The sequence below is a fragment of the Radiomyces spectabilis genome (assembly GCF_025331425.1).
Source record: "Radiomyces spectabilis strain NRRL 2753 chromosome Unknown BYT42scaffold_6, whole genome shotgun sequence".
In the NCBI taxonomy this organism is placed as follows: Eukaryota; Fungi; Mucoromycota; class Mucoromycetes; order Mucorales; family Radiomycetaceae; genus Radiomyces; species Radiomyces spectabilis.
In genome coordinates this window covers 1,715,561-1,737,875 of record NW_026251931.1, presented here as the reverse complement: position 1 = coordinate 1,737,875, position 22,315 = coordinate 1,715,561, and the positions used below count along the sequence as shown (strand labels likewise).

General features: G+C 43.7%; 8 protein-coding genes across 8 annotated transcripts; 6 read left to right on the top strand and 2 right to left on the bottom strand.

The window, feature by feature from the left end:
• Window positions 1-26: 26 nt before the first annotated feature.
• Window positions 27-8,990, top strand: BYT42DRAFT_605006 (golgi-body localization protein domain-containing protein). The gene is made up of 8 exons (XM_051571113.1): window positions 27-2,298; window positions 2,354-4,755; window positions 4,817-5,579; window positions 5,637-5,776; window positions 5,840-7,954; window positions 8,012-8,126; window positions 8,186-8,585; window positions 8,640-8,990. Exons 1-8 carry the CDS (start codon window positions 138-140, stop codon window positions 8,938-8,940), a joined length of 8,397 nt encoding a protein of 2,798 aa, XP_051424048.1. The 5' UTR covers window positions 27-137; the 3' UTR covers window positions 8,941-8,990.
• Window positions 8,991-9,006: 16 nt separating this feature from the next.
• On the top strand, window positions 9,007-11,599 carry BYT42DRAFT_569682 (DNA polymerase alpha/epsilon subunit B-domain-containing protein). Its single transcript, XM_051568313.1, has 13 exons — window positions 9,007-9,205; window positions 9,272-9,515; window positions 9,587-9,737; window positions 9,810-9,944; window positions 10,009-10,133; window positions 10,190-10,244; window positions 10,299-10,379; window positions 10,450-10,579; window positions 10,646-10,838; window positions 10,913-11,027; window positions 11,099-11,209; window positions 11,273-11,406; window positions 11,481-11,599. Exons 1-13 carry the CDS (start codon window positions 9,028-9,030, stop codon window positions 11,491-11,493), a joined length of 1,665 nt encoding a protein of 554 aa, XP_051424047.1. The 5' UTR covers window positions 9,007-9,027; the 3' UTR covers window positions 11,494-11,599.
• Window positions 11,600-11,795: 196 nt separating this feature from the next.
• Window positions 11,796-12,863, top strand: BYT42DRAFT_613977 (uncharacterized protein; the record flags this gene model as incomplete). The annotated part of the gene is made up of 2 exons (XM_051571798.1): window positions 11,796-12,502; window positions 12,566-12,863. The coding sequence occupies 2 exons, from the start codon at window positions 11,796-11,798 to the stop codon at window positions 12,861-12,863; spliced, it is 1,005 nt and encodes a 334-aa protein (XP_051424046.1).
• A 41-nt stretch (window positions 12,864-12,904) lies between these two features.
• Window positions 12,905-13,867, top strand: BYT42DRAFT_337365 (uncharacterized protein). Its single transcript, XM_051563105.1, has one exon. It carries the CDS (start codon window positions 13,188-13,190, stop codon window positions 13,785-13,787), a length of 600 nt encoding a protein of 199 aa, XP_051424045.1. The 5' UTR covers window positions 12,905-13,187; the 3' UTR covers window positions 13,788-13,867.
• Window positions 13,868-14,895: 1,028 nt separating this feature from the next.
• BYT42DRAFT_569678 (uncharacterized protein) lies at window positions 14,896-17,281 on the top strand. Its single transcript, XM_051568312.1, has 9 exons — window positions 14,896-15,096; window positions 15,184-15,277; window positions 15,386-15,579; window positions 15,639-16,052; window positions 16,115-16,206; window positions 16,271-16,387; window positions 16,443-16,526; window positions 16,617-16,928; window positions 16,995-17,281. Exons 1-9 carry the CDS (start codon window positions 15,021-15,023, stop codon window positions 17,130-17,132), a joined length of 1,521 nt encoding a protein of 506 aa, XP_051424044.1. The 5' UTR covers window positions 14,896-15,020; the 3' UTR covers window positions 17,133-17,281.
• BYT42DRAFT_337315 (60S ribosomal protein L16) lies at window positions 17,193-18,406 on the bottom strand. The gene is made up of 3 exons (XM_051563104.1): window positions 18,345-18,406; window positions 17,992-18,130; window positions 17,193-17,887 (listed from the first exon to the last, which is right to left on the bottom strand). Exons 1-3 carry the CDS (start codon window positions 18,360-18,362, stop codon window positions 17,436-17,438), a joined length of 609 nt encoding a protein of 202 aa, XP_051424043.1. The 5' UTR covers window positions 18,363-18,406; the 3' UTR covers window positions 17,193-17,435.
• A 690-nt stretch (window positions 18,407-19,096) lies between these two features.
• On the top strand, window positions 19,097-20,713 carry BYT42DRAFT_569675 (uncharacterized protein). Its single transcript, XM_051568311.1, has 6 exons — window positions 19,097-19,558; window positions 19,673-19,742; window positions 19,840-19,893; window positions 19,997-20,035; window positions 20,170-20,310; window positions 20,389-20,713. Exons 1-6 carry the CDS (start codon window positions 19,200-19,202, stop codon window positions 20,422-20,424), a joined length of 699 nt encoding a protein of 232 aa, XP_051424042.1. The 5' UTR covers window positions 19,097-19,199; the 3' UTR covers window positions 20,425-20,713.
• Window positions 20,714-21,826, bottom strand: BYT42DRAFT_569671 (nucleophile aminohydrolase). Its single transcript, XM_051568310.1, has 4 exons — window positions 21,715-21,826; window positions 21,488-21,650; window positions 20,982-21,400; window positions 20,714-20,867 (listed from the first exon to the last, which is right to left on the bottom strand). The coding sequence occupies exons 1-4, from the start codon at window positions 21,758-21,760 to the stop codon at window positions 20,743-20,745; spliced, it is 753 nt and encodes a 250-aa protein (XP_051424041.1). The 5' UTR covers window positions 21,761-21,826; the 3' UTR covers window positions 20,714-20,742.
• Between the last annotated feature and the right edge of the window lie 489 nt (window positions 21,827-22,315).

Sequence of the window (22,315 nt, the reverse complement as noted above, 5' to 3'; positions counted from 1 at the left end):
CCATTTTGCTATTCATTCTTTTTACTCTCTTTTTCTTTTCATTCACGCATCCATTTTTATCACAATACCAGCCCATATACCACCTTTGTTCCCCCTAGCTTGACCTTTTCAGTCGTATTCACTCCACCACGTTGATCATGCTATTCTGCTATGTTCTTCTGATAACTGTCATTGTTTCGTTCCTGAGATTCCTTTGGTATAAAGCGGAACCTTTGATTTTCCGTATACAATTCAGCCGTCGTTCTATATTTCACATATATCTCCACCATAAGCGACTGGGATGGTCGTTCGAGTTATCGAACCCCCACTTCCAAAAGTCTTCACGAACCGTCAGCCAAGCGTCGAGAGTCATCGTTCACTTGCCGAAGCTTGTGGTTACCATATCGAACACTCACGAAACACCATCGTCTCGAACAGCTACAAGCAGTGTTCAACCGAGCATTTCTCTGTTTGATCATTATGTTGATACAGTTTATTCTTTACCATACGTAGAAAGGATTGCATCCACAGCCATAGTGATAAAACATCTGCTGCACAACCTCGCGGCATTCTGTATTCGTGGGGCCATTGTTTACATTGCCCAGCATGTTGAGGTGCTTGTCGTCTCATTCACCCTACAGTTGCTCGATGTCAATCAAACCATATCGCTGCGAAATATCCAATTTGAGTGCAATCATGCACAATATAACAATGATCATGACGCCATGGAGAACACTCACAAATCGAGAGTGGCAAAACACGTTACTTTTAATATTGGCATGGACTATCTGCATTGGGAGATCCGTGAGCGGCTGTGCGCAATTTTACCACAAGGGCTGCACGTATCGATGGTAATGGCTATTGGTTTTCCAGAATGCACCCCTAAAATCGTCGACTCGACCGCCGAGATACATGGAATTCAGATTGATAAGGATGTGTTATCGCAGTATGTCAGAAGTATAAAAACCAGATCCACCGCAGCAGCAGAAACAACTACCACCAATTGCAATTCAGATATTTTCATTGTCTCCCCGCAGCAATTTTGGTATCTGTCCAACACGTGTGGACTACGGTTTTCTCTCGGCAATATCGATATTTTCGACACCGGCTCCAAATGTCACATCGACTCATGCACGGTTGTAGTCCATCCCCAGTTTACGGACCAATTTGCGGAATTTGAAGCAAATATTATGAATGCCCGATGGCAATTGACGGACGGAAAAGATGATTGGGATTTCATTGTAATACGTCATGTTCAATGGCAGGGTATAGTCGGGAGTAAGCTGTTGCTTGACGACACGGGTTTTTTGCCGACGCAGCGACAACAACGAGAAGCGTTGATAAACCACAAAGAATGGGGTACTTTATGCCACCAAAAAGTCACCTTTTCAACGACGACCGCAATTTTGACGGATCCAACCGTCAACCTCCATTTGGCACGAGCGGATTTTATTCAACGTCTTTTAATGCAGCAAGTGACTTTAGCGGGGAACACATCGTCATCAGAGACACTGCCACACAGTTTTTCGATTATGATTGCTCTGACGAATACCACCATCTCCTTCCACGATGCTTCGGTATCATCAATCTCCGACAATATGAATTTACAAACGATACAACTACAGGGCGCGGGACGGTATGCTCTTCTCAAGCGACATCCGAATACAACGCAAGTAGAGTCCCATCCTCGGGAATGGTGGACCAAGCTGTTAAGACGCAAGAACATGTCCCAAATTATGGAAATTTGGACGAGTACGTTGGCATCTACAGACTGGGCATATACTGTACGTCTCGCTTTGGATATCGACAAATGTTGTGGCAAGATAAAAAAGACGCCCATTTTTCACGTAAAGCATATCCATTTGGGCACACAAGCAAACTTACGCATAGGAACCGCAGGCCTGCATTCAATACCCACGTCTATCCTAGGGCATACAAAGAACCCACCGCTGCACATCCAGGCTACAATCACAAATCCAAGAATGCATTTGACAAACGACGTCATTTTCCATATCGAAATGTATCAACAGTGGATTAGCAATGTTATGAAAGGACTGACCTCTGGCGTCAGTCTAAATGAATCAAGTGCACCATCATCTCAAACGCCATCGGTTTGGGTTTTGCTATCCACAAACAATGTGTTGAGCTTGACGATTGTGGATGCCTCATTTAGTCTCTCTGACGTCGACAAGCGGTGTCGCCAAGCAAAAGAAATACCACACCTTTATGTAAACAACGCGCCTCAACAAGATCTGGCATATATGGCCCTACTTTCTGTGGAACAGTTATACATTCATATCGATGGAACATCTGCAAAAAGTAAAACATTGTTTCGAATTAATTCTGCATGTAAATAGACCTAACGGAACTTCAGTAGATGAACGGAATTCGATACCCGTGATGCAATGTTGCATGCAAGAATTTGCTGTCACGCACAGAATGGCTAAATGGGAGGACCAGGCCCAGTTGGAGAAGAGTGAGAAAGACCAGTTACTGTTATGGATATCAGACATCACTGTCAACCTTGCGACCCAGAAATCAGAAGCTGACCAAGGAATTACGATCGAAGTTGCCATGCCCCGTTTAGGATGTTCTATCTCCATTGCCAATATTTATGGTTGCTTTTTGATATTTCATTTTACCGAAAAGCTTTTCTCACAACTTACAAAGTTGCGTTCCCCGTCGAAATCTACCGAGATCCCAACCTCAAATGGAATGATACTACGACGCTTGAGCTTTTACGGTCAGTACATCGATGTCCGCATTTTGCTCCCTTTCAACAAGCATCTCCATGTGCAAACCTATGACTTGAGAATTCGCCACCGTCGCAGTCTCGAAAATAATGTCACTGTCAACACCACTGTGAACAATTTTGCGTTGCTGGGCACGGCACCTGGTAACTCCAAATTATGGGAACAGCTAATCGGTATGCAAGAAATCGCCATAGCCAATGCGGATGCCCAGTTTCCATCTACCGTATACAGCTGTTCACTGGAAAGCTTGCAGTTGAGATTACCTTATGGATATGTCGTGGCCGATGTGATTGACAGCACAATCACCATGATAAAATCCTGCAAAGTATTTTGGCAACGATTTATGGATCGGAATGAATTGACGTTTATGGGCCCGGTACCACGAAATGACCCTCTTCTATTGCCTCGTATATCCGTTCATTGCAAGAATTTTACAGCTCAATTAGACGACAGCCCATTTGAATCAAGACTTCGACGCATTTTGCGCCTGGGGCTGCAAGAACAGATAAAGCGACTGGAAAGCGAGCAACTGTTCGATAAGAAAGCCCGGTCCATGACGGAACTGAACTCACTATACAACGAGCAATACCAAAGCACTGAGCCAGACGATCTGACTCCATCTTCCGATTCGTATTTGTCTTCATCTTCATGGGGTAGGGAGAAAAGAAGCAGTCATTCATCCAGCCACTCCAAGCGATTATCTTTTACCACGTCTACTCAAGATATCTGGAATCGGCTACAGGAACATCATGCTCAGTCCTGGGTACTACAGATCAAGGAAGCGATACAAGCAGAAGCCAAAGCGTACATCATACCGATGCAGCAAGCTCAAAATTTCATTCACCAGACCAGAAATAAAAGCAAAACAGCAAGTGATTGGAGCTTGTGGTTCCGCATACGCATAACACGATCCAACGCATGTCCACCCCTGGTTCGGCTACAAGTATCTCGGTTACAAGTGGATGTCGCTGCCTTTGATGACGCAACACAGGATATTCGCCAGTTTATGCACGATATTGGCAACGGTGTACCACCTCACATCGATGTTGCGCTGCTGCTTCCATTTTTCGTCAACGCGTCAGCCGGAGAAACATGGGTGCGAGTCCGAGACTATCCGCTGCCGCTCGTATACATACCTACCAGCAGTGCACCTTGCGACAGAAGTGATGAGTTTGTTCAGGACAATGCATGGAGCCTGTCAGCCAGTTGTGTTGTAGCAGATGACCTGGGTACGTCTGACGGCGTTCGATGCGTTCCTCTGGTGCTTGTACCAGAATGCTACACGCTTCAAGCCATTCGTGTAGCTTCGCCTTTAAAGTTCTATTCCAAGATCGAATGTAACGTTTATACGGACGGCTTATCAACTATCTGCTGGTCTGTATCCTACCATCCTGCGATTCAGGACATGGTTGCCATTTTGGATACAATGCTTCCCGCTTCTGTAGACCCGTCGCCAAGCATTGGAATCTGGGATAAATTAAGACTTATTCTTCATACGCAAACAACGATTCAATTCCCCGGCAATGGCGATCTAGCCATTGTAATGAAAGGCACTTACGATCCATACTCGTTGGACCTCTGTGCAGCAGGAATGACCAAACTTTGGAGAGAGCACATTGTGGTTTACATAGGAAGCAACATGCGGGCCTGGGTAAACCATCCTATACCGACCATCCCGGCTGATATGATGAGAGAAGGTGATATATTGCAAATCAGTAGCCGGGAATATTATTTCGGAATCCCAGACATAGCAAGAGGTGGATATGCCTATTTTACGGAGCATAGTGTCATATCTGTGCAAGGAAAGTATCAAGAATCACAGAAATACCGCTTTGCAAAGATGGTTGTGAAGCTAAGTGGACCGCTGTGTATGAGCATTGGCTGCGAATTAGAGCGCACCAAATGTACTGTCAATGGTTCGCAAGATTCTGAAAGGGAGATCCGTACCAAGGAATTTCGTAAGCATTTTGAAATCACCTATAAAACGGTTGACAACGTCAAGAAGCTCACAACTGACGGTCAGGTTCGTTTAAACTCGTTTTGCATCATCATTGTGTCGGTAGAAAGAGCTCACAGGATGATAGGTTTATGATGCGTTTGCTGGATTTCGATCGCAATATATCCACCTGACTATTCGTATTATGACACTCTACGATCGACGCGGACGGGGCATATCGCCCAACATCATGTACCTAAATCCTTATTGCGTGGACCACTTTGGTGTCTGGTTTGGTCTCTTTCGTAGTCCAATCCGGCTTCCCATTCGGCATGGCGCCCTATTTTCCAAAGCAGCCAAAGATGACAAGAATTCGGCAGGATACCTCGACTCGATCAATTACTGTGTACAATTGCAGCCTTTTCTGATCAGTTACTTTTACCGTGATGAATCGCTTTCACTGGTCGAAGGAACGAATTTGGTCGGTTTAAAGGCTCTGATGGAAAGATTTGATTTGCGTGTGCGGCAACAGAGGTCACAGCATGTAGAGAATGAGCAGCAAAAATTGGGCCTTTCGGTTCACCAGGTGTATTTAGAAATGAAGACTGTCGACCTACGCGCTATCGATGTTTGGCGGCGTATGGCAGGCGAGAAAAGACGGCGGAATGGGCAGGAAGGTGAACATTCATTCATAATGAATCCGACAATGAATGACTGGATTGACGATCATGATTCGGTTGGCTTCCATGATTTTAACGAAGATCCCAGCCATTGGTGTGCGACAGCAGCTCAAGTCCACCGATTTGTTTTTTCACCCTATATTTTTTACCAAAAAATGATGGAAGATTCGACATCAACCTGCACAGCATCTCCGGGTCAACCCCCGAGTTATACAGCAGACGCAAGTGCTGGTAAATTTGACATAACCTCCCGTATTCGTGTGACTAATGATTGTATATTATGGTTAGACACCTATCTCATCCAAGTCGAATTGCTGAATGCTCGCCAGCGAAGAAATCAACAGCAATGGCAGGCATTGGAAAAATCCCTGGCACATATCGAGAGTCAATTAGCAAGCCATAAAGACAACGAGATGTTACTGGAGCAGGTGAGCACGACATTGCAGATTCGACATCTTTGAGGACTCAAAATTTAACATGCACGAATTTAGCGGGCGAGCATTCTTGAAAAAATGACAATCGTCAAAGGGAAAAGTACCCTTTTCGAAAAGTATCGTGAGACATTATCCACACACTCGGCCTGCCCTGTCAAAGATTCGACCAACATGTTTCAACCTACTGATCACAAACGTGAACCGCATGAAAAGTTTGTCGGAAGCTTTTTGCGACGATTCATCGTTCATGATTCGCAAATTATATGGACGAATGCAATTCGCAACATTATTTACCGTTATCTCGATCTGAGAACACATTGCCGGTTTGGATCTTATATCGCCACCACAACAGCGTTGCGAGCCATGGAGAATCTTTTAGATCAATCATTAAACGATACACCGTGGAAGCCACAAAGTCCATCGACAGGTCATCGACTCGACAAAGAGACAGTAAACCAATTAATTGAATCGCTGCTGGAAACCCAACATAACGCGGCATCGATCGCTGACAATGAAAATGGAAACGAGCCCGCAAATGAAGCGAGAGGGATGGAATTTGTTGCTGGTGGTAAAACGAGCAATGAAAAGCGCTCAGAAGAACAGTTACCTGACGGATATTACATGAAACAACGCTATCTGGTCGAGTTGCTTAACCCACAAATTCATCTAGACAATGGCACAGACTCTGATTATATTTTATTGTTGAGCAGCCAAAGGATGCAGATCGAAGGGCTGGATATCCTGGACGACATGTCAAGAGCCGATGTGGAGCCTGTCAAGAAACGTATGGTCGTCGACAGCGGCGATTTGCAACTTTACCTTGCAAAGAAACAATATTTATGTGGATCGGATCTATTCTTGGGTGATACCTATCTGGATAAAGTACCAGAGGGACAAACATCGACGTGGTACACTTGGATTTCTCCCGAAATTCTCCGTTTCAGCTCGACTGCGATGCTGGATGATCGATTAACTTGCATTACCCGTCATTTGACCGGCTCGTTAACATACGATAAGCACAACTACCTCCACATTAGCAAGAGTAACAGCATACCGCGTCATACTGCCATCGAGGAAACAAGCGATACTGTCGATATGCAATTTCCAAGCGTATCGCTCGTCGCCGATGCCCTGTGTTTTAGAGAGGCACGCCGTATCTTGCTGGATCTTGTACCTTACAGTGATCCCAGACGAAAAGGTCGGCTAGAAAGAATTCAAGACATGATTCTATCCAATGATCAAGCCTGTCACGGTGAAATGGTATTGCGAATGACTCAGCTCCATTCAAGGATACGACATTTGCTACTACACCAACAGCAGCTCCAATCAATTCCTGTACCAATGCTGGATTGGAGGCGCTATCGACGGAACAGTCGAATGATTGAGCAATGTAAAGACGATCTTTATGTGATGATGGAAGCTGTCAAATCTATGCAAAGTCAGATTCATCAGCAAAGACGTAAAAATGTGGGAACACGTCTACGGGTAATCTTCAATGCTAATCACTTCCTGTGGCAAATGAATACCAAAGACGATCAACCACTGTGCCATGCAGCTTTAAGTTTTGCCCGATACACTTTTGCCGCGAACAATAACGGAACCAAAAGCCACGTATTTGAAATTAACGATTTGGAAATCCAAAACCTAACACCCCAACCCACCTTTATCACTGTCCTCGAGCGCAACAAGGTTTGCGATCAACCCTCTGCCTATTCGTTGATAAGACTGCATTGTACCCTGCTTCCTCCGGTGGGCGGTATTGCTATTGTCCAGCATCTCGAACTCAATCTTCCTTCCTTGAAGCTCCAGTTCACTCACTCCTTTATATCTGCTCTCGTTGCCTATTTTGCTAATTCAGGCACCAGCACCATACCACAAGCAAGCGAGCAGCGCAAATCCTCATTGGATAGATCCATCACGCACGGGATGGTGGTGAGCCACAGTGAGGAGGCATTTTCGGAACGAGACACTGAAACCTGTTCCGATTCCGACGAAGGAATTTGGTTCGGGGCCTCCAGAAAGCGTCCACCATTTTCAACGTTGCCAGGGACAACAAACCGCTCACAAGAGCTGCAAGATGATCAACTTTCCATCATGAAAAGTCGTGCTAGCGCGAATTGGACGTTTCTCCTCGTAAAAATTCCCGGCAATAAGCATTGCCTCAGTTTTCAGGTATTTTGACATCGTCTACAAGAGCAATGACCATCATCACTCACCCGGGCTTATCAGGGTCCTAAAAAGCGAAATTTATATGATTTACGTGAATTTCGGTTTTTCCAACCGTCGATCGAGTATCGCAATAAGGCAGGTACCTGGACGGAATTGTTATTGTCCATCAAAAAAGGTGAGTCAAGTAAATCAATTCGACGAAAAAAGGCCCACACTGATGGTGGTTATTGCCAGATTTCATACGAGCGGCTATTAGAGCCAATGGATCGGCAATTCTCAAAGAAGCTGTACGCCAGGTAGCTAGACGAGCCTCTAGCGAGAGTTTTATAGAAAAGAAAACGACCGACTCCGGTAGTCAAGAAGTCGATGTAGATTCAGCTTCCCAGCTGACATTAACAGCCACCACCACAGCAGAAGAGCTGATCACGTATCTGGAAAATCTGGCGGACAGCTCGGATGAAGAAATGGAATCCCATAGCGTCCAAGGAGACAACTACGAAGATTACGATGACGAAGAAGCTCTGCAAGACGATGCAGTATCACTTCACTCTGTTGATATATTATTGCGTGAGACCGAAAATGAAATATCCGACGAAAATACTGATATCAACTCACACCCCGGCTTGATACGCAGGTAGCCGAAAAAAACCCTCTAATTAACAATGTTTATCTTACACTAATTTTCTAGGTTCTGGACACGGTTACGCAAAAGACCACATATTGTCAAGAATTCAAGTTGTGAGCCGCCAAGGACGTCATCCGATGAAACTCCTAATACAGCGAGTGATGAAGAAATTAACTCACTGCGACGCACCAATAGAAAAAGGAGTTCCTCCAGTGTAAAAAGCCTGGTGGTTCAGAAAACCGATATGACATATTTGGAAAAAGTAGCTAAAGAAGAGTATGATATGAAAGCTCGGATGCTCTTGGGAAGAGGCTACAGCGGATCAAGAGCGGGGATACAGACGCAAACGGACTTGGAAAAATGAGACGCGCCGAAGCCAGGCAATAAAATAAATGAAATTTTTCGCGATGCCAGACGCAGTAGCCTTTTTTTTTTTTTCAATTCGCGTACCATGTCTTTGGGACAGAGGAAGAAAGTGGCTCGTACAGCTTACTTGATCTTTACAAAGAAACATGGTCTGCATGTGCAAACGGATGCCACTCGATTCCTTGAGGAACTGTTGCAGGACGATCCCAACATTCCCGAGACAATGGAAAAGATTGTGAAATCGTACAAGAAACGCTACGCGGGTTCGTAAAGCAAATGTAAACCTTTCAAAAGTGCAACATTGGTAATTGAAGAAAATATTACTCCAGATCAGCAGGCTATTATTGTGGACAAGGCGTCTTTGCAAGCAGTCGTCACTTCTCTACAAACGTCAGCGGCTACGGCCGCAGTGTTGACACCATTCAACCGCGAGGATCAGATTCAGGAATCACTCCAGGACATGACCATTAGTGAACGTTCAGAACCCGTCAATGTCCACGACCATTTCCACGTTGTAGAAGCCTTTGATATGCCCAAGTTGCAATACGATTACCACAGCAAAGCGTTCATCAAGTGAGTTTGCCGGTTCTCCCATGCCTGCATAGATCGCTTAACTAACAGAATCATGACATGGTGGACGTTAGAGCTTCTCAAAAACCGAGTATACTGGGATCAGCTATTGATAAAGGCGACATGTACCGCGATCGGTTCAATTTAGTCAAGCAGCGATTATTGCGAAACGAGAATTTCTGCCCTTCTTCGATGCATTTAATGGAGCAGGATGCGTATCTCAAAGTAGGTTACACGATCCACCACGGAATGATTCTACGGGGGGAAGGGAAAAACTCACCTGCAGCCAAAACGTAGATCACTCCGATTAAAGCCTTGATTGGTCATGATGAGGAACGGTTCTTACTTTTCGGCATGTTGACGCAACTGGAAGAAGGCAAATTCTTTCTCGAAGACGAAGACGCCAATATCGAATTAAACCTTTCTCAATGCGTAAATATCTCTGTCATAGGGTGTCATTCTGTTTGTTGATTTGGGGCCATTGTTTTTCACATAGGCTTACGGTCCCGGTTTATTCACTGACAATGCTTTTGTGCTTGCGGAAGGAGTGTTTGGCGAAGATCATGTATTTCATGTAAACGATATTGGTTTTCCTCCTGCTGAACGCCGCGACATGTCCGAGTAAGTACACTTTATCACCTCAATATACCCAACAGCAATATTGACCGTTAGAGTAGCACATTGTTCTCGCACATGGATTTTATGGGTTTACCAAGACCATTGGTAGAACTAGTAAGTACCTTGAGATTCCCGGGGCCGTAGACATGTACTAACAGTGACGGCTAGGATTTATTGAAAGATGAAGAAGAGGCACACAATGAAATATCGTTTGTGATATTGTCAGAACTATGGCTTGATCAACCCAAGGTGAGGTGACAAAAACAAGGAATGAATCATGGGCAGAAAGAGTTAATCATGAAGCCTCACGACTCAACAGGTGATGAGCGCATTATACCAAATGTTTGAAGGATATGCGAATGAAAAAATTCCACTGGCGTTCATTCTCATTGGTAATTTTACGAGCCAAGCAGTGACCGCCAATGGGATTGAATCACGGCAATACAAAGGTAAGCGAGACGGTGGAGATAACCATGAGTTTGTGAGTGCAGTCCTGACCAATGTTCGTTCACCAGATAATTTTTCGGCGTTTGCTGATATGGTGGCGGAGTTCCCTGCACTGGCCACTCATTCCTACTTTGTCTTTGTTCCGGGTTCGCGAGACCCTTGGGGTGGCAACATCCTGCCGCATCCTCCTATTCCCAATCTTTTCACATCGCGTGTCAAGCAGAAAATTAGAAAAGCCATCTTTACAAGCAATCCATGCAGGTATGTACCTTGCGTATTCATCTCGCGTGAGACAAGTCCCATGCAGTTGAATACTCATTAACCTACTTTGCCAGGATCCGATATTGCACGCAAGATATCGTCATTTATCGTGAGGATATCCTGAATCGAATGTGGCGCAACGTCCTTTTGCGTCCTAATATCGAAGAAGAAAGCGATCCTGCAAAACATGTAAGTGCTCGAGCGAAAAAAAAAGCGGGTGTTGTAACCGGGCGCTGATGTCTCGAGTTTAACAACAATAGCTTATCCGTACACTTCTGGACCAAGGCCATATGTGTCCTTTACCCCTCAATATTCGTCCCATCTATTGGGCGCATGATCACGCCCTGCGACTGTACCCACTACCTCACACGGTAACTATCTTATAAAATGGACGCCAATCCTTTAATGACGATTATAAACTTCTTGTTGCATAGCTTGTTCTGGCCGATCAATGTGATAATTACGGTATGACGTATGAAGGCACTCACTGTATCAATCCAGGCAGTTTTCCAAACTCTGATTTTGTTTGGAGCGTCTATTATCCCAGCACACGAACCTCCGAACGACGGTAAGTATAGAACAAGCGTGAAAAATTGGGCTCCAAGTATCGATCATTAAATGCATGATTTCTTTTTTACATAGACAACTATCATAAGGCATATTTCAGTACATATCGTGATCATGTTTATTTTCTTGTAAATAGAAGTTTATTTCATCAATAAAATCCTTGGTTCTCCTACCATGGAGCATTTCTACAGCGGAACCATGCGTCCAATGAAAAGCGACGCGGTTAAGCTTTTTTTTATTTTTTTGTCATCGCCTGACTTTTTTATTTTTTTCTCCACGGACTTTGGAGGAGTTATTTTTTTTTTTTTTTTTGCTTGGCTGCCAATCCTTTCTTGTGTTACGTCCGGTATTTTTTTTCTCTTCTTCTCATTTCCTCCTTTTGCGGATGTCATGTTGTATACGACGGAGGACATTGCTCAGCATAACACGAAAGCATCATGTTGGATCGTAGTGGATGACAAGGTATACGACGTGACGGACTTTGTGGGCGATCATCCCGGTGGAGAAGACATTCTACTGCAGTTTGCAGGCACCAACATTACTTCGGTACTCAAGGATCCCCAATTCCAAGTCCACTCGGATGCAGCTTATGATTTACTGCAAGAATACTGTATCGGCACCGTCCATCCTGATTCTGTCACCATGAAAAAGGTGGTGGACAAGCCGATATACACGAAATCGAAACAGGACCGCGAATTCTTGGATCTTCGTAAACCGCTGTTTCCTCAGTTATGGAACGCCACTTATTCCAAAAAGTTTTACCTTGAACAGGTCCACCGGCCACGGTACACACCTTACTATGTTCCTTACTTCCCGGATCCTCTGTTGGATGTCTTATCGCGTACATCATGGTATATGGTACCAACCATCTGGTTACCGTTTGTCGTGTATCAACTATACTGCTCGCTGCATGCCCCGTTTGGCGCAGTATCCAGCACATTCACTGCATTTGCTGGAGGCATTCTGTTCTGGACCCTGTTCGAATACGTAATGCATCGATTTTTATTCCATCTTGACGATTTATTACCGGATCACCCTATTGCGTTATTACTCCATTTTACTTTGCACGGCATTCATCATCATATGCCCATGGATAGGTAGGCTTACGACGGCTTGGCATGGGAGACCAAGGCAGGCGGTAACCGTTTGTCTATTTATAGAATGCGCTTGGTGATGCCACCCGCGTTAACCGCCATCTTGAGTATTCCCGTCTTCAGATTAGCCCATGGGTTATTTATTCCCACCATTGCCTATGGCGTGGTAGCCGGTGCTTTCTTTGGCTACGTTTGCTACGACATGGTTCACTATTACCTTCATCATGCGCAGGTGATCGAGACGCACTTCAAGGAAATGAAACGATACCATCTCGCTCACCACTACAAAGACTACGAAAGTGGATTTGGCATCACGTCAAAAATATGGGATTATATCTTTGGCACCGTCTTGGTTTATGACTAGCAATATCCAAGAAAAGATGATCATCCATTTTGGGTTGAAATCTTTCTTTGTGAACGTTTCTCTTTTAATTTCCTGTATACTTTTCAACGACTTTTTGCATTATCTTTCTGAACAGTTTTTCCATCGTTATCTCCCTTCTCTTTGTTTTTCGCCAATCATAAATAATTTGTTTCAAAACCGCCGTCTGCGAGTTCTGTGTGGATCCACAGAACATGCATGTTGTGTCACGTGGGTTCTCAAATCGGGCGCACTGAGATAACCGCCTTTGGGGAAAGGGTGGTTGCTTAATCTAGTCTCTTTGAAATCGTTGCCATTACCTGATCCATGAGTTTTGACCACAATCCATCAGGTCCTACTGCGAGTAAAAATGGATCTTTACGAGCGCTGCAGTCATCCATCCTGAATGAAGCCAAAGATCGATGCGATTTCAAAAAAGCAGAAGAATTGTTCCTAGAATTGGTTCATCAACTCGACATACCGTTGGCGAGGCATGCAGCGGCGATTGAGCATCGGGAATACACCTTTGGTGAAATTGTTGCATTTCAGAGAAGTATAGCGACGATGGTGCGTTATGCTCCGAATGCGCAACGGGCGATTGATTACTTCACTTTTTTGATGCGACAAAGAACGACGGCGCTCCTTGACGACGACATTCTGCAGACATGCAGCATCAATATGATTTACGTGTATTGTCATGCGGGCGAAGAATACATGGGAAAGGCGAAGGAAATACTGGAACTGGCTTTGGCTTCCTTCGCAGCCACCAAAGCAGAAAAATGGGACGATCAATCAGCCACGGAAGAGGTGCTCAAATCCGTATCCATGCCCGTATTGAAATATTTTAGGTTGAAGATATCGTTTGACCGATACGAACTGCAACCCTATCGCCCACCTCCACGCTCATACCAATCCACCACGTCATAAATCCTTGTCCCCACAGACCCCTTGACCAATTTGCGATCCAACATTAGAATATCATCTCTCCATTATACCTGCGCTTTTACATATTCAAAAAAGAGACCTTTTCCATGCATTTGTGATATCTTTCTGCGTCATCATGTTATACCAGCCGTGCTGTTGATGTATGGACTCTGAAGATGTTCGCTACGACTTAATATCTTGTTTATTCTCTTATGAATTATTGAATCTGGACTTTGGAACAAACGCTTGGGAATGCAACAGCAGTATACTCCTAGCAAGCCGTGCCCACTTGAGCACTATCAAAAAAAGAATCACTTGGTTACTTTTCCAAACTGTATCTGACTACAGTATCAAGCTGAAATTACCCGTTTGTGAAGAAGTGGATACCCGATCCTAATAGCACATACAATAAGCGCACCATGACCATTATTTAAGGTGGTCGAGATGCAACAATCAGGCCTGCACTAAATATCAGATCCAGTATTGTTATCATAATCAGTTCGTCCAGCAAAAATTCTTGCACTGTAGACCATCAGGCATGAATTACTGTTGATTGGGAGAGAACACAGTTTGACCAAGCTGAAAGGAAAGCTCACATGTGTCAGAAAAGAGAGGGAATAAGCAACCCACGTCAAACCAAAAAAGGGAAGGCAAAACCGGAATTGGGGCATGCAAAGAAGACAAATAAAACATAGAAGCGAAGAACTAGGGTGCACTTGTCAAATGGAACATGATCTGGGAACTATCAGATATTCAATGCCTGCTTTGAATATAGCATACGTTTTCTTTTTCTGTTATGATAGGCTATCAGTATGACTCGATTCATGCCATACAAAGGAATCAAAGGAATATTTTGCAGAGTGAGATCAACCTCGGATTTATCATGTTTATCGTCATTTCAATTCAAAGGGTATACATTTTGAAGACTGATTATTTTGGGATGTTTATTTTACAGTGTTTTCTTCTCCCTCCCTCCCTTCCCCCCAAACCTATCTTGGGGTTTATGGTTAAAAATAGCTGGATGATAGCATATGCATTTGTAGGCTTTTTGTTGAAAGAGCTTCATCGGAGTTGTATCCAATGGGTTTTCTTTCTTTTTTGTGCGTGCCCAAAAAAAAAAAAAAAATGAACCCACCAAAGCACAAAAAAAAGGTCGTGTAACTCTGGCCACGTTCACTTTCGTTGTGACTCCCCCGTCGTGAATTCGGTGTGTTCTCTTTCCCTTGTTTAGTGACCATGACCAAAGATAAATCGTCCACACCAAAATTCTGGAAGAAGCTGGGTCTGGGCAAAAACAAGACGTCGCACTCTGGTATGCAATACTTGTAGACTCGATAGCCCAAGCTATATACAACCTTAACTCATGATTCTTTTGTTCCAATATTGTCATTTGAAAAAGCCAATGCGTTACCCACGATTAGCTCAACGCCCAATATGCATTCGCCTTCGGCGCAGGCCGCAGATAGCGAGTCGATCAAAAGCAAACGCTTCAGGTACGGTTTCAGATTGTCACATTACTTCATTGGACTTTACCTATCCACATGTCAGAGCACTAATGACCCACTTGTACCCCGACTCCCTGCCCGCCCGGGATCCTACAGTACACTATTTCACCCTCAGAAACGAGCCAGTACCCAGTCGTTGCGAAAACAACGGAGCGATTCGATTCGCCCGCCGTTGCCCGTGTCGATGAGCACCCCGGATATCGAAAATATAGTAGCTCAAACGACGGGCAAAGAGAGTGATAATACGATTCCGACAGATATACCAAAACACGTGAAGCAATCTGACAATGGTACGTTGGAATTTCCTTAATTTGGTGATGCAGAACGATGATCATTGACTGAATTTTAGTGCCTGACATTGAATCAGCAGCACCACCGCGTAGCACCTCGAGTGCTACTGAAACTCCTTCAGGGCCACAGCCCATGCCATCCAAAGATGACGCTCATAACCGAAATTTACAGAATGCATTATCCATGGATCAGCTTCCTCGATCTGTTACACATACTTCCGTCTCTTCATGCGCCGTCCCAGATTCTTCAGCGCCTAACAAGTCACTGAATCGAACTCAAAGTTCCGCTACCTCCATCGATACAACTCATACCAAAGCTACCACTACCTCTTCATACCATGAACCCACCCCTGAAACGGAAAAATATAATCCAACAGAATTCGACCATGACGACGACGACACCGTCGAACAATTGAAATCGGAACTAGAAAAACAACGATACATTGTCCGTGTATTACAAGGACAAAAAGAAGGTATATTGATCAATTGACATCCAAGATTATATTATACATTCGGCTCATCCATATAAACTTAGCTGTGACCAAAGACCTCGACTATTTCAGCCAAGTGATTGACGAAATAACAGAGGAAAAAGAAGCATTAACAGAAAAGTATAATGAAGAAAAAGTGAGTATTGGTTTACAATGGTATCCCAGCCCTATTAACTTAAAGATTGTTGTGAAAAATCAAGTCGAAAAATCAAACAAAGGAAGAGGATCTGAATATTCTGCTTGAAAAGTTAAAAGCGAGCAATAACAATGCACGGGAGAAAGCATTCGAGGCAGAGCGATCGAAACTGGCATTGGAGGTAACTGATTCAATACATCTTGCACGTTCAAAAATATTGACATGTTTGGATGCAGAATGTACAAGCGGAAGCTCTTAAAGAAATGACGAATTTAAAATCGCAACTGAAAGAGCGTGACTCACAGATCTTAGAACTCAAGGTACATTATCGATTTTTATACCGGTCTTTATGCGAGATGATTCACTAATTCATTGATATATCGATTTTGATTATGGGTTTATTGTTACAGTCTGAATTAGGTCGAGCACAAGATCGCATACAGATGCTGCAACAAACAATGGAAGCGTTACTGAGATCCCAATCACAGCGCGAACCGTTGGAAACGAAAGAGAATGCGCCGGCTATCTCTCCAGTGCAAACTATTGCAGCGGAAGAAGAAACCCCTACCTTACAACCGCCGACCTCTGAACACGGTCCAAGAGAAGATTTATCAAAATCGCAAAAGTCTTCATCGAGATCTCTGTCACAGCCAACACCAACTGTTTCTCATCAGGATGATCTTGACGAACAGTTAAAGCTATTAACCGAAGAAAAAGAAAAGGTAAGCTTCAATGCATAGCGAAGCGAAGTGAATCGAGGAGGCGATATCTGATGATACTGGGCATAGTTACAAAACGTGTACAGCAAGATTCCGTTATCTGGTGGCGGCCCAATGTCGCGCAGAAGAAAGGAAGAACTGGAAGAAATGCTCGATGAAGTAGACTGTCAACTGAGCAAAGTGAAGCAAAAGATTCGAAGATCCTAGACCTGTCTGCTCTGTCCCTCAGCACCAATGAATACTGTTTTTTACTATCCTGTGTTTTTTTTTCTTTCTTTCTTTCTTTCCTTCTTTCTCCCATCACTGCATTTTCCAGACAAAGAAAACCCATATATACACATATCATATGTTTTATCCATTTTTTTAAATCACACAAAAAAACCACATGCTTTCTCCCAAGGCAAGCCCAACAACATCAATACACACAGATCAACAATTCATAAAAACAAAAAAGGCCACTGGCATTTGTGATGACGATTTTTAATGGATGATTGATGAACAATCCCTGACTCAATGACCAAGAGCAGCAATGGAAGCGTTGACGTCCTTGATGGCATCAGCCTTGGAGTTGACAGCCTTCTTTTGGATGGCAACAAGGGCAGCCTTGCGCTTGTAGTAGGCAGCGGACTTGGCCAAACGCTTCTCTTCGAGCTTGGCAACGACGTCCTGGTACTTCCAGCCGACTTCGTGAGAGATGCGACCGAGGGTGGTGTACTTGCGACCAGGCTTGAGTCTCAAGACACGGAGAGCATCGGGAACGACCATGCGCTTGACGCGGTCATAAGGAGGAGGGCAACCTTCGAACAACTTGATGCGGTCCAAAGCGGCAGCACCACGAGCGGTCTTGTGAGGGATCATACCGCGGATAGCCTTGTACAAGATGCGGGAAGGAGCGCGGAAATGATAAGGACCCTTGTTGGGGTTAACAAGACAACGCTTGTGAAGGTAGGCATGGTACTTCACTAATTTGGAGAATCCATAATTAATATTGTCCTGATATTCTGATCTCTTTTTTTGACCCTCCCTGTCATAATATTTTTTTTAGTTTTTTTTTTTTTTCACTTACACTTGTTGCGGAAGAATTCGCCCGAGACGTTGAGAGCTTCACAGCGAACAACGACGACCTTCTGGCCATTGAGAGCCTGCTTGGAGATGATGGAAGCGAGACGACCGAGAAGATGACCCTTGCCATCAATGACAACAACCTAGATACAATAAATAAAATATGAGCAAAACTGTATTTATAAGAGGGAACAGGAGTTTTCAGGAATGGTGGCTGTTGTCATGGGGGGCTTGGTAATGTCCCATGGACAAGAAAAGCCAAATTTCGTCGTTGGTGAAACGGAATGACAATGCTGCATTCCATCACAACAGAGTGGAAAAACCGACAACGGTAAGTATGGGAAGAAAGTCAAGTACCTTTTCAAAAGTCGACATTTTTCTTGTGAGCAGGGAAAGAGAAGGAACTCTTTCATTTTTCGGCCAACATTGTTTTTTTTCTGTCTCCTCGGCACTCGGTGGCTTAGGTCATTCAGACCTTCACCCACCGCACACTTTTTTTTTTACAGTTTTTTTTTTTTCTTTTTTTTTTGCGCCTCCGCTCAAATGTCGGTCGATTTTGTAAGCCCACTGACCACATGATCCGATCCAAATTCATGCTATTTTTCTTTGACAAGATAATGATGTGTCGGTTGTTCTTTCGATCTTAAATATCAGGAACATATTAATAACGTAGTCTCTTATTATTATCGCCAATGTTAAGAGTTGGGTTAGAGGACTGTTCATATATTAGCGACCAAAACGATTGTAAAAACAAAAGCATGTGAACAAGTTATTCCAGCCAGTTCATTGGTCATTATCCAAAGCCGATAGGGCAGTTAAAGCAAGGGGGGAGAGAGGCGTGAGCAAATGGTTTGGTTCGGGGAGAGGGAGAAGGGGTTGATGCACACAGCCTATGGACAGCGCTTTGCACCGGTCGGATCCAATGAGCTGAGCAGGAACCAAATCAATCATCATGAGTGTGACGGTTTTTGTCTTTGCTGTTTTTTTTTTTTTTCTGGCGCATGCGCCCACCACTGGTCTCAATGCTTCCCTTTTCCAGCTCTCACCCACAGAAAAGTAAGACATTATTAAAAAAAATTGGTGAATTTTTTTTTTTTTTATCTTCCTTTTTTTTTTATTACTTTTTCTTATATTTTTTATTACATTGTTTTTAAGTTCCAAAAAACCATGTTTTAACACGAACGTGCACTTGCTTTAATAGTCAATACAGATATGCAACGACAGAGACCTAGTCCACCTCCGAATAGTAACCAAATCTCTGCTATGGATGCACTTAGTTTGGCGTCATCGTCTTTCTCCTCATCTCATCCGCAAGGCCCTTACTCTCAGGTCATGTCCGCCACTAATAATCAGACAAACTACGGCCATCCAGTCATGCTCCCCCATCCTCTGGTAGAACACTATCAACATCAACAGCAACAGCAACCGCACCCTCATCCTCCACCTCCACCCCCGTCCATCCAAAATCAGTATTCAACACCACCCAATGACAACCGTAAAATTTATGCCTGCCAGCAACCCGGCTGCAACAAATACTTCAATCAACCATCAAGTCTGCGATTACACGCAAGGTTCGTTTCTGCTCCTTTACCGTATTTTGTTTTGCAGTCTGGGCCTGGCGCGAATACAGCACATCTTTTGATCACTCACATTTTTATGCTGTCGGCATTTTATATGTTTCGTAGGACGAACCATGGATCTGAAAAATTACCCACCACTTCCGCTCGATCACAAAACGGTGGTGGCCGTCCCTATGTAAGTCGAAATGATCTTAATGCAGGAGAATTTTTGCGCTGAAGACGATCGTTTTTAATTCCTGGAAACTTGGCTCTGTTTTTTGTTATACTTACAGATATGTCAATACGCCGGATGCGGAAAGTCCTTTACACAATTCGGCAATCTCAAAGTACGTATATGGATTTTTCGATGTATCGGTGTTCCTGTCTACGATCATGTCCAAGTAATTAATGCTAATTGGTCGTTATTATTACTTTTTTATCTTGTCACAGACACATTCGAGAAAACATACTGGTGAAAGACCTTATCAGGTATGTTCTTGGTTACACCCCCACAATGTGGAAGAAAAAGGGGGATGGTGCCATTTCTTTTCTTGGGACGATGGGAGAGTGCACAAGCTCTCGATGGAAAGGACGATGAACTGAATGTCCATTGTTACGGATAGTGTTCATATGAAGGATGTGAGAAAGCGTTTACACAACTGGGCAATCTCAAAACACATGAAAAAATCCATTGGGCTGTAAAACCTTATTTGTGCCATTTCCCAGGTTGTGGTAAAGGTTTCACACAGCGGGGTAATCTCAAGGTATGGTTGAAAGGCAAAGAAGAAGAAGAAGAAAAAAGAGTTTGTGTATTCATGTGGATCCAACTGTCATCTTTGCAGACCCATCAAATCAAGGTGCATCAATACGAACCATAAAAATATTAAAACGCCCGTAGCAAATTAACCACGAATTTAACGACGTAATGAACATTTTGGATATACCTACTTAACCTACTGCACACCATGCTAAGCAACAACAAGATGCCCTCACTTAGTGCTGGACACTCCCTTTTCTCCCATTTGATAATACAGCGCAAGGTGGTTCTTTTTCTCTCTTTTTTTATACATATTTCATTTCTATTTTTCTTTTCGTTTCTCATTCTCTTTCGTCGTGCATCATTGGTCTTTTGAGGAAGTGTTCACAAAACCCAAGTAAAAAAAAACCGAAATATTCATTTTATTCCTTATTTACTACTACTGCTCCATTTCTTTTGATTCGCTGCCAACATTCTGTTCCTTCAACAGAGCATCAATTTCAGCCGGTTTGTATAATTCATACTTGACTTTGCCGTCAATCAAACGAATCGTAGCGAATTCCACTGTATAACCAACCCGCAATAAGTTAGTTTTTCGCATTCATTCTTGGTTTTTGTCAAAGATGCTCCCACTGCAAGCGAGAAAACAAGAAAAAATGATGGCCCCATCCTACTTACATTTCTCACTGTTCAACGTTGTGCTATCCATTGTCTTGCTTAACACCTTGACAGCAAGCGCCTTGGCTTCCTCCAACGTCATGTCTTCTTTGTGATCTTGCTTCAAGATACTCGACGCGCTCGCATTATTGGCACCGATACATGTTGCTTTCCATCCACCATAGTTGCCAGATGGATCAGAGTGATATAATTGGAAACCGTAATGTTCATCATAACCCGCAAAGATGAATGATACACCAAAAGGACGTAGACCACCGTACTGGGTATAGCCTTGTTTCAAATCGCACAATCGCTGAACTAATTGCTCTACCGGAATCTCTTCGTTGTACGTAAATAGATATCGCTGTGCGCTTGCTCGGGCCCAGTTGATCAGAATGTTGGCGTCAGCAGTAATACCAGCTACACCACAAATCATATTGCTACAAAAGAAAAGCCACATCATTAGACCCATTAGCCGGCACAGTTTCGTGTTTTCCATCCACGATTGGTTCATGGGTAGAACTTACTCGTTCAACTTGTAGATCTTTTCCGACGATGTCGTTTGCTCCAGCAATTTAGACGTCACCTTCTTCTCTGCTGCTAGCACAATACCGTCTTTTGACAGAATACCGAGCGCAATGCCGGCATGCGAGATGGCCTCCATTGCATATTCCACCTGGTATAAACGGCCTACACGTAACTCTCAGAGTTACAACACGAAAATATGCCACATGCCGCAATCTGTTTAAAGTACCTTCAGGTGAGAAGATAGTCGTCCTTGAATCGTATCTGCGAGACATCGTTACAAAGTGTATATAACGTAAAAAGAAACCGAAATAACTGAGAATTCAGCTGACAATGTGCCAGAAAAAAAAAAGGGCCACGTCGCCTCTCAACTTGGAATGGTGACGTTATGGCCATATTTCAACTCCCGCCACAAGCAAGCGGGATTATTCTTAACATGAAGTCTGCACACAGAGTGATTGATGTTTTCACTTTTACCGACTGTCGCTTCGATTTGGATAACGAATGCATAAATAACAAATGCCATGAATCAATGTGTAGTGTAGGAAAATGTGATCCTCAACCACAGATTTATATTTACAAAGTACAAGTGAATATCATATACCAACAGGATGACCGGGCGCAAACAAAGGTTGCTCATATTCGCTTGAAAACTCGCGTCACTCTCCCATCTTGATAAAAACTGAAGTCTGCAGAACTTTCATCAAAATAATGAACAGGTCAATAATGGACCCAGTAATAGCATGCCATTAATATTACCGCTTGTTATAGAGTCTTGTTGAGTCTGGTTGAGTTTACGGCACCAACAAATTAGACCTTTGTTTAGACCA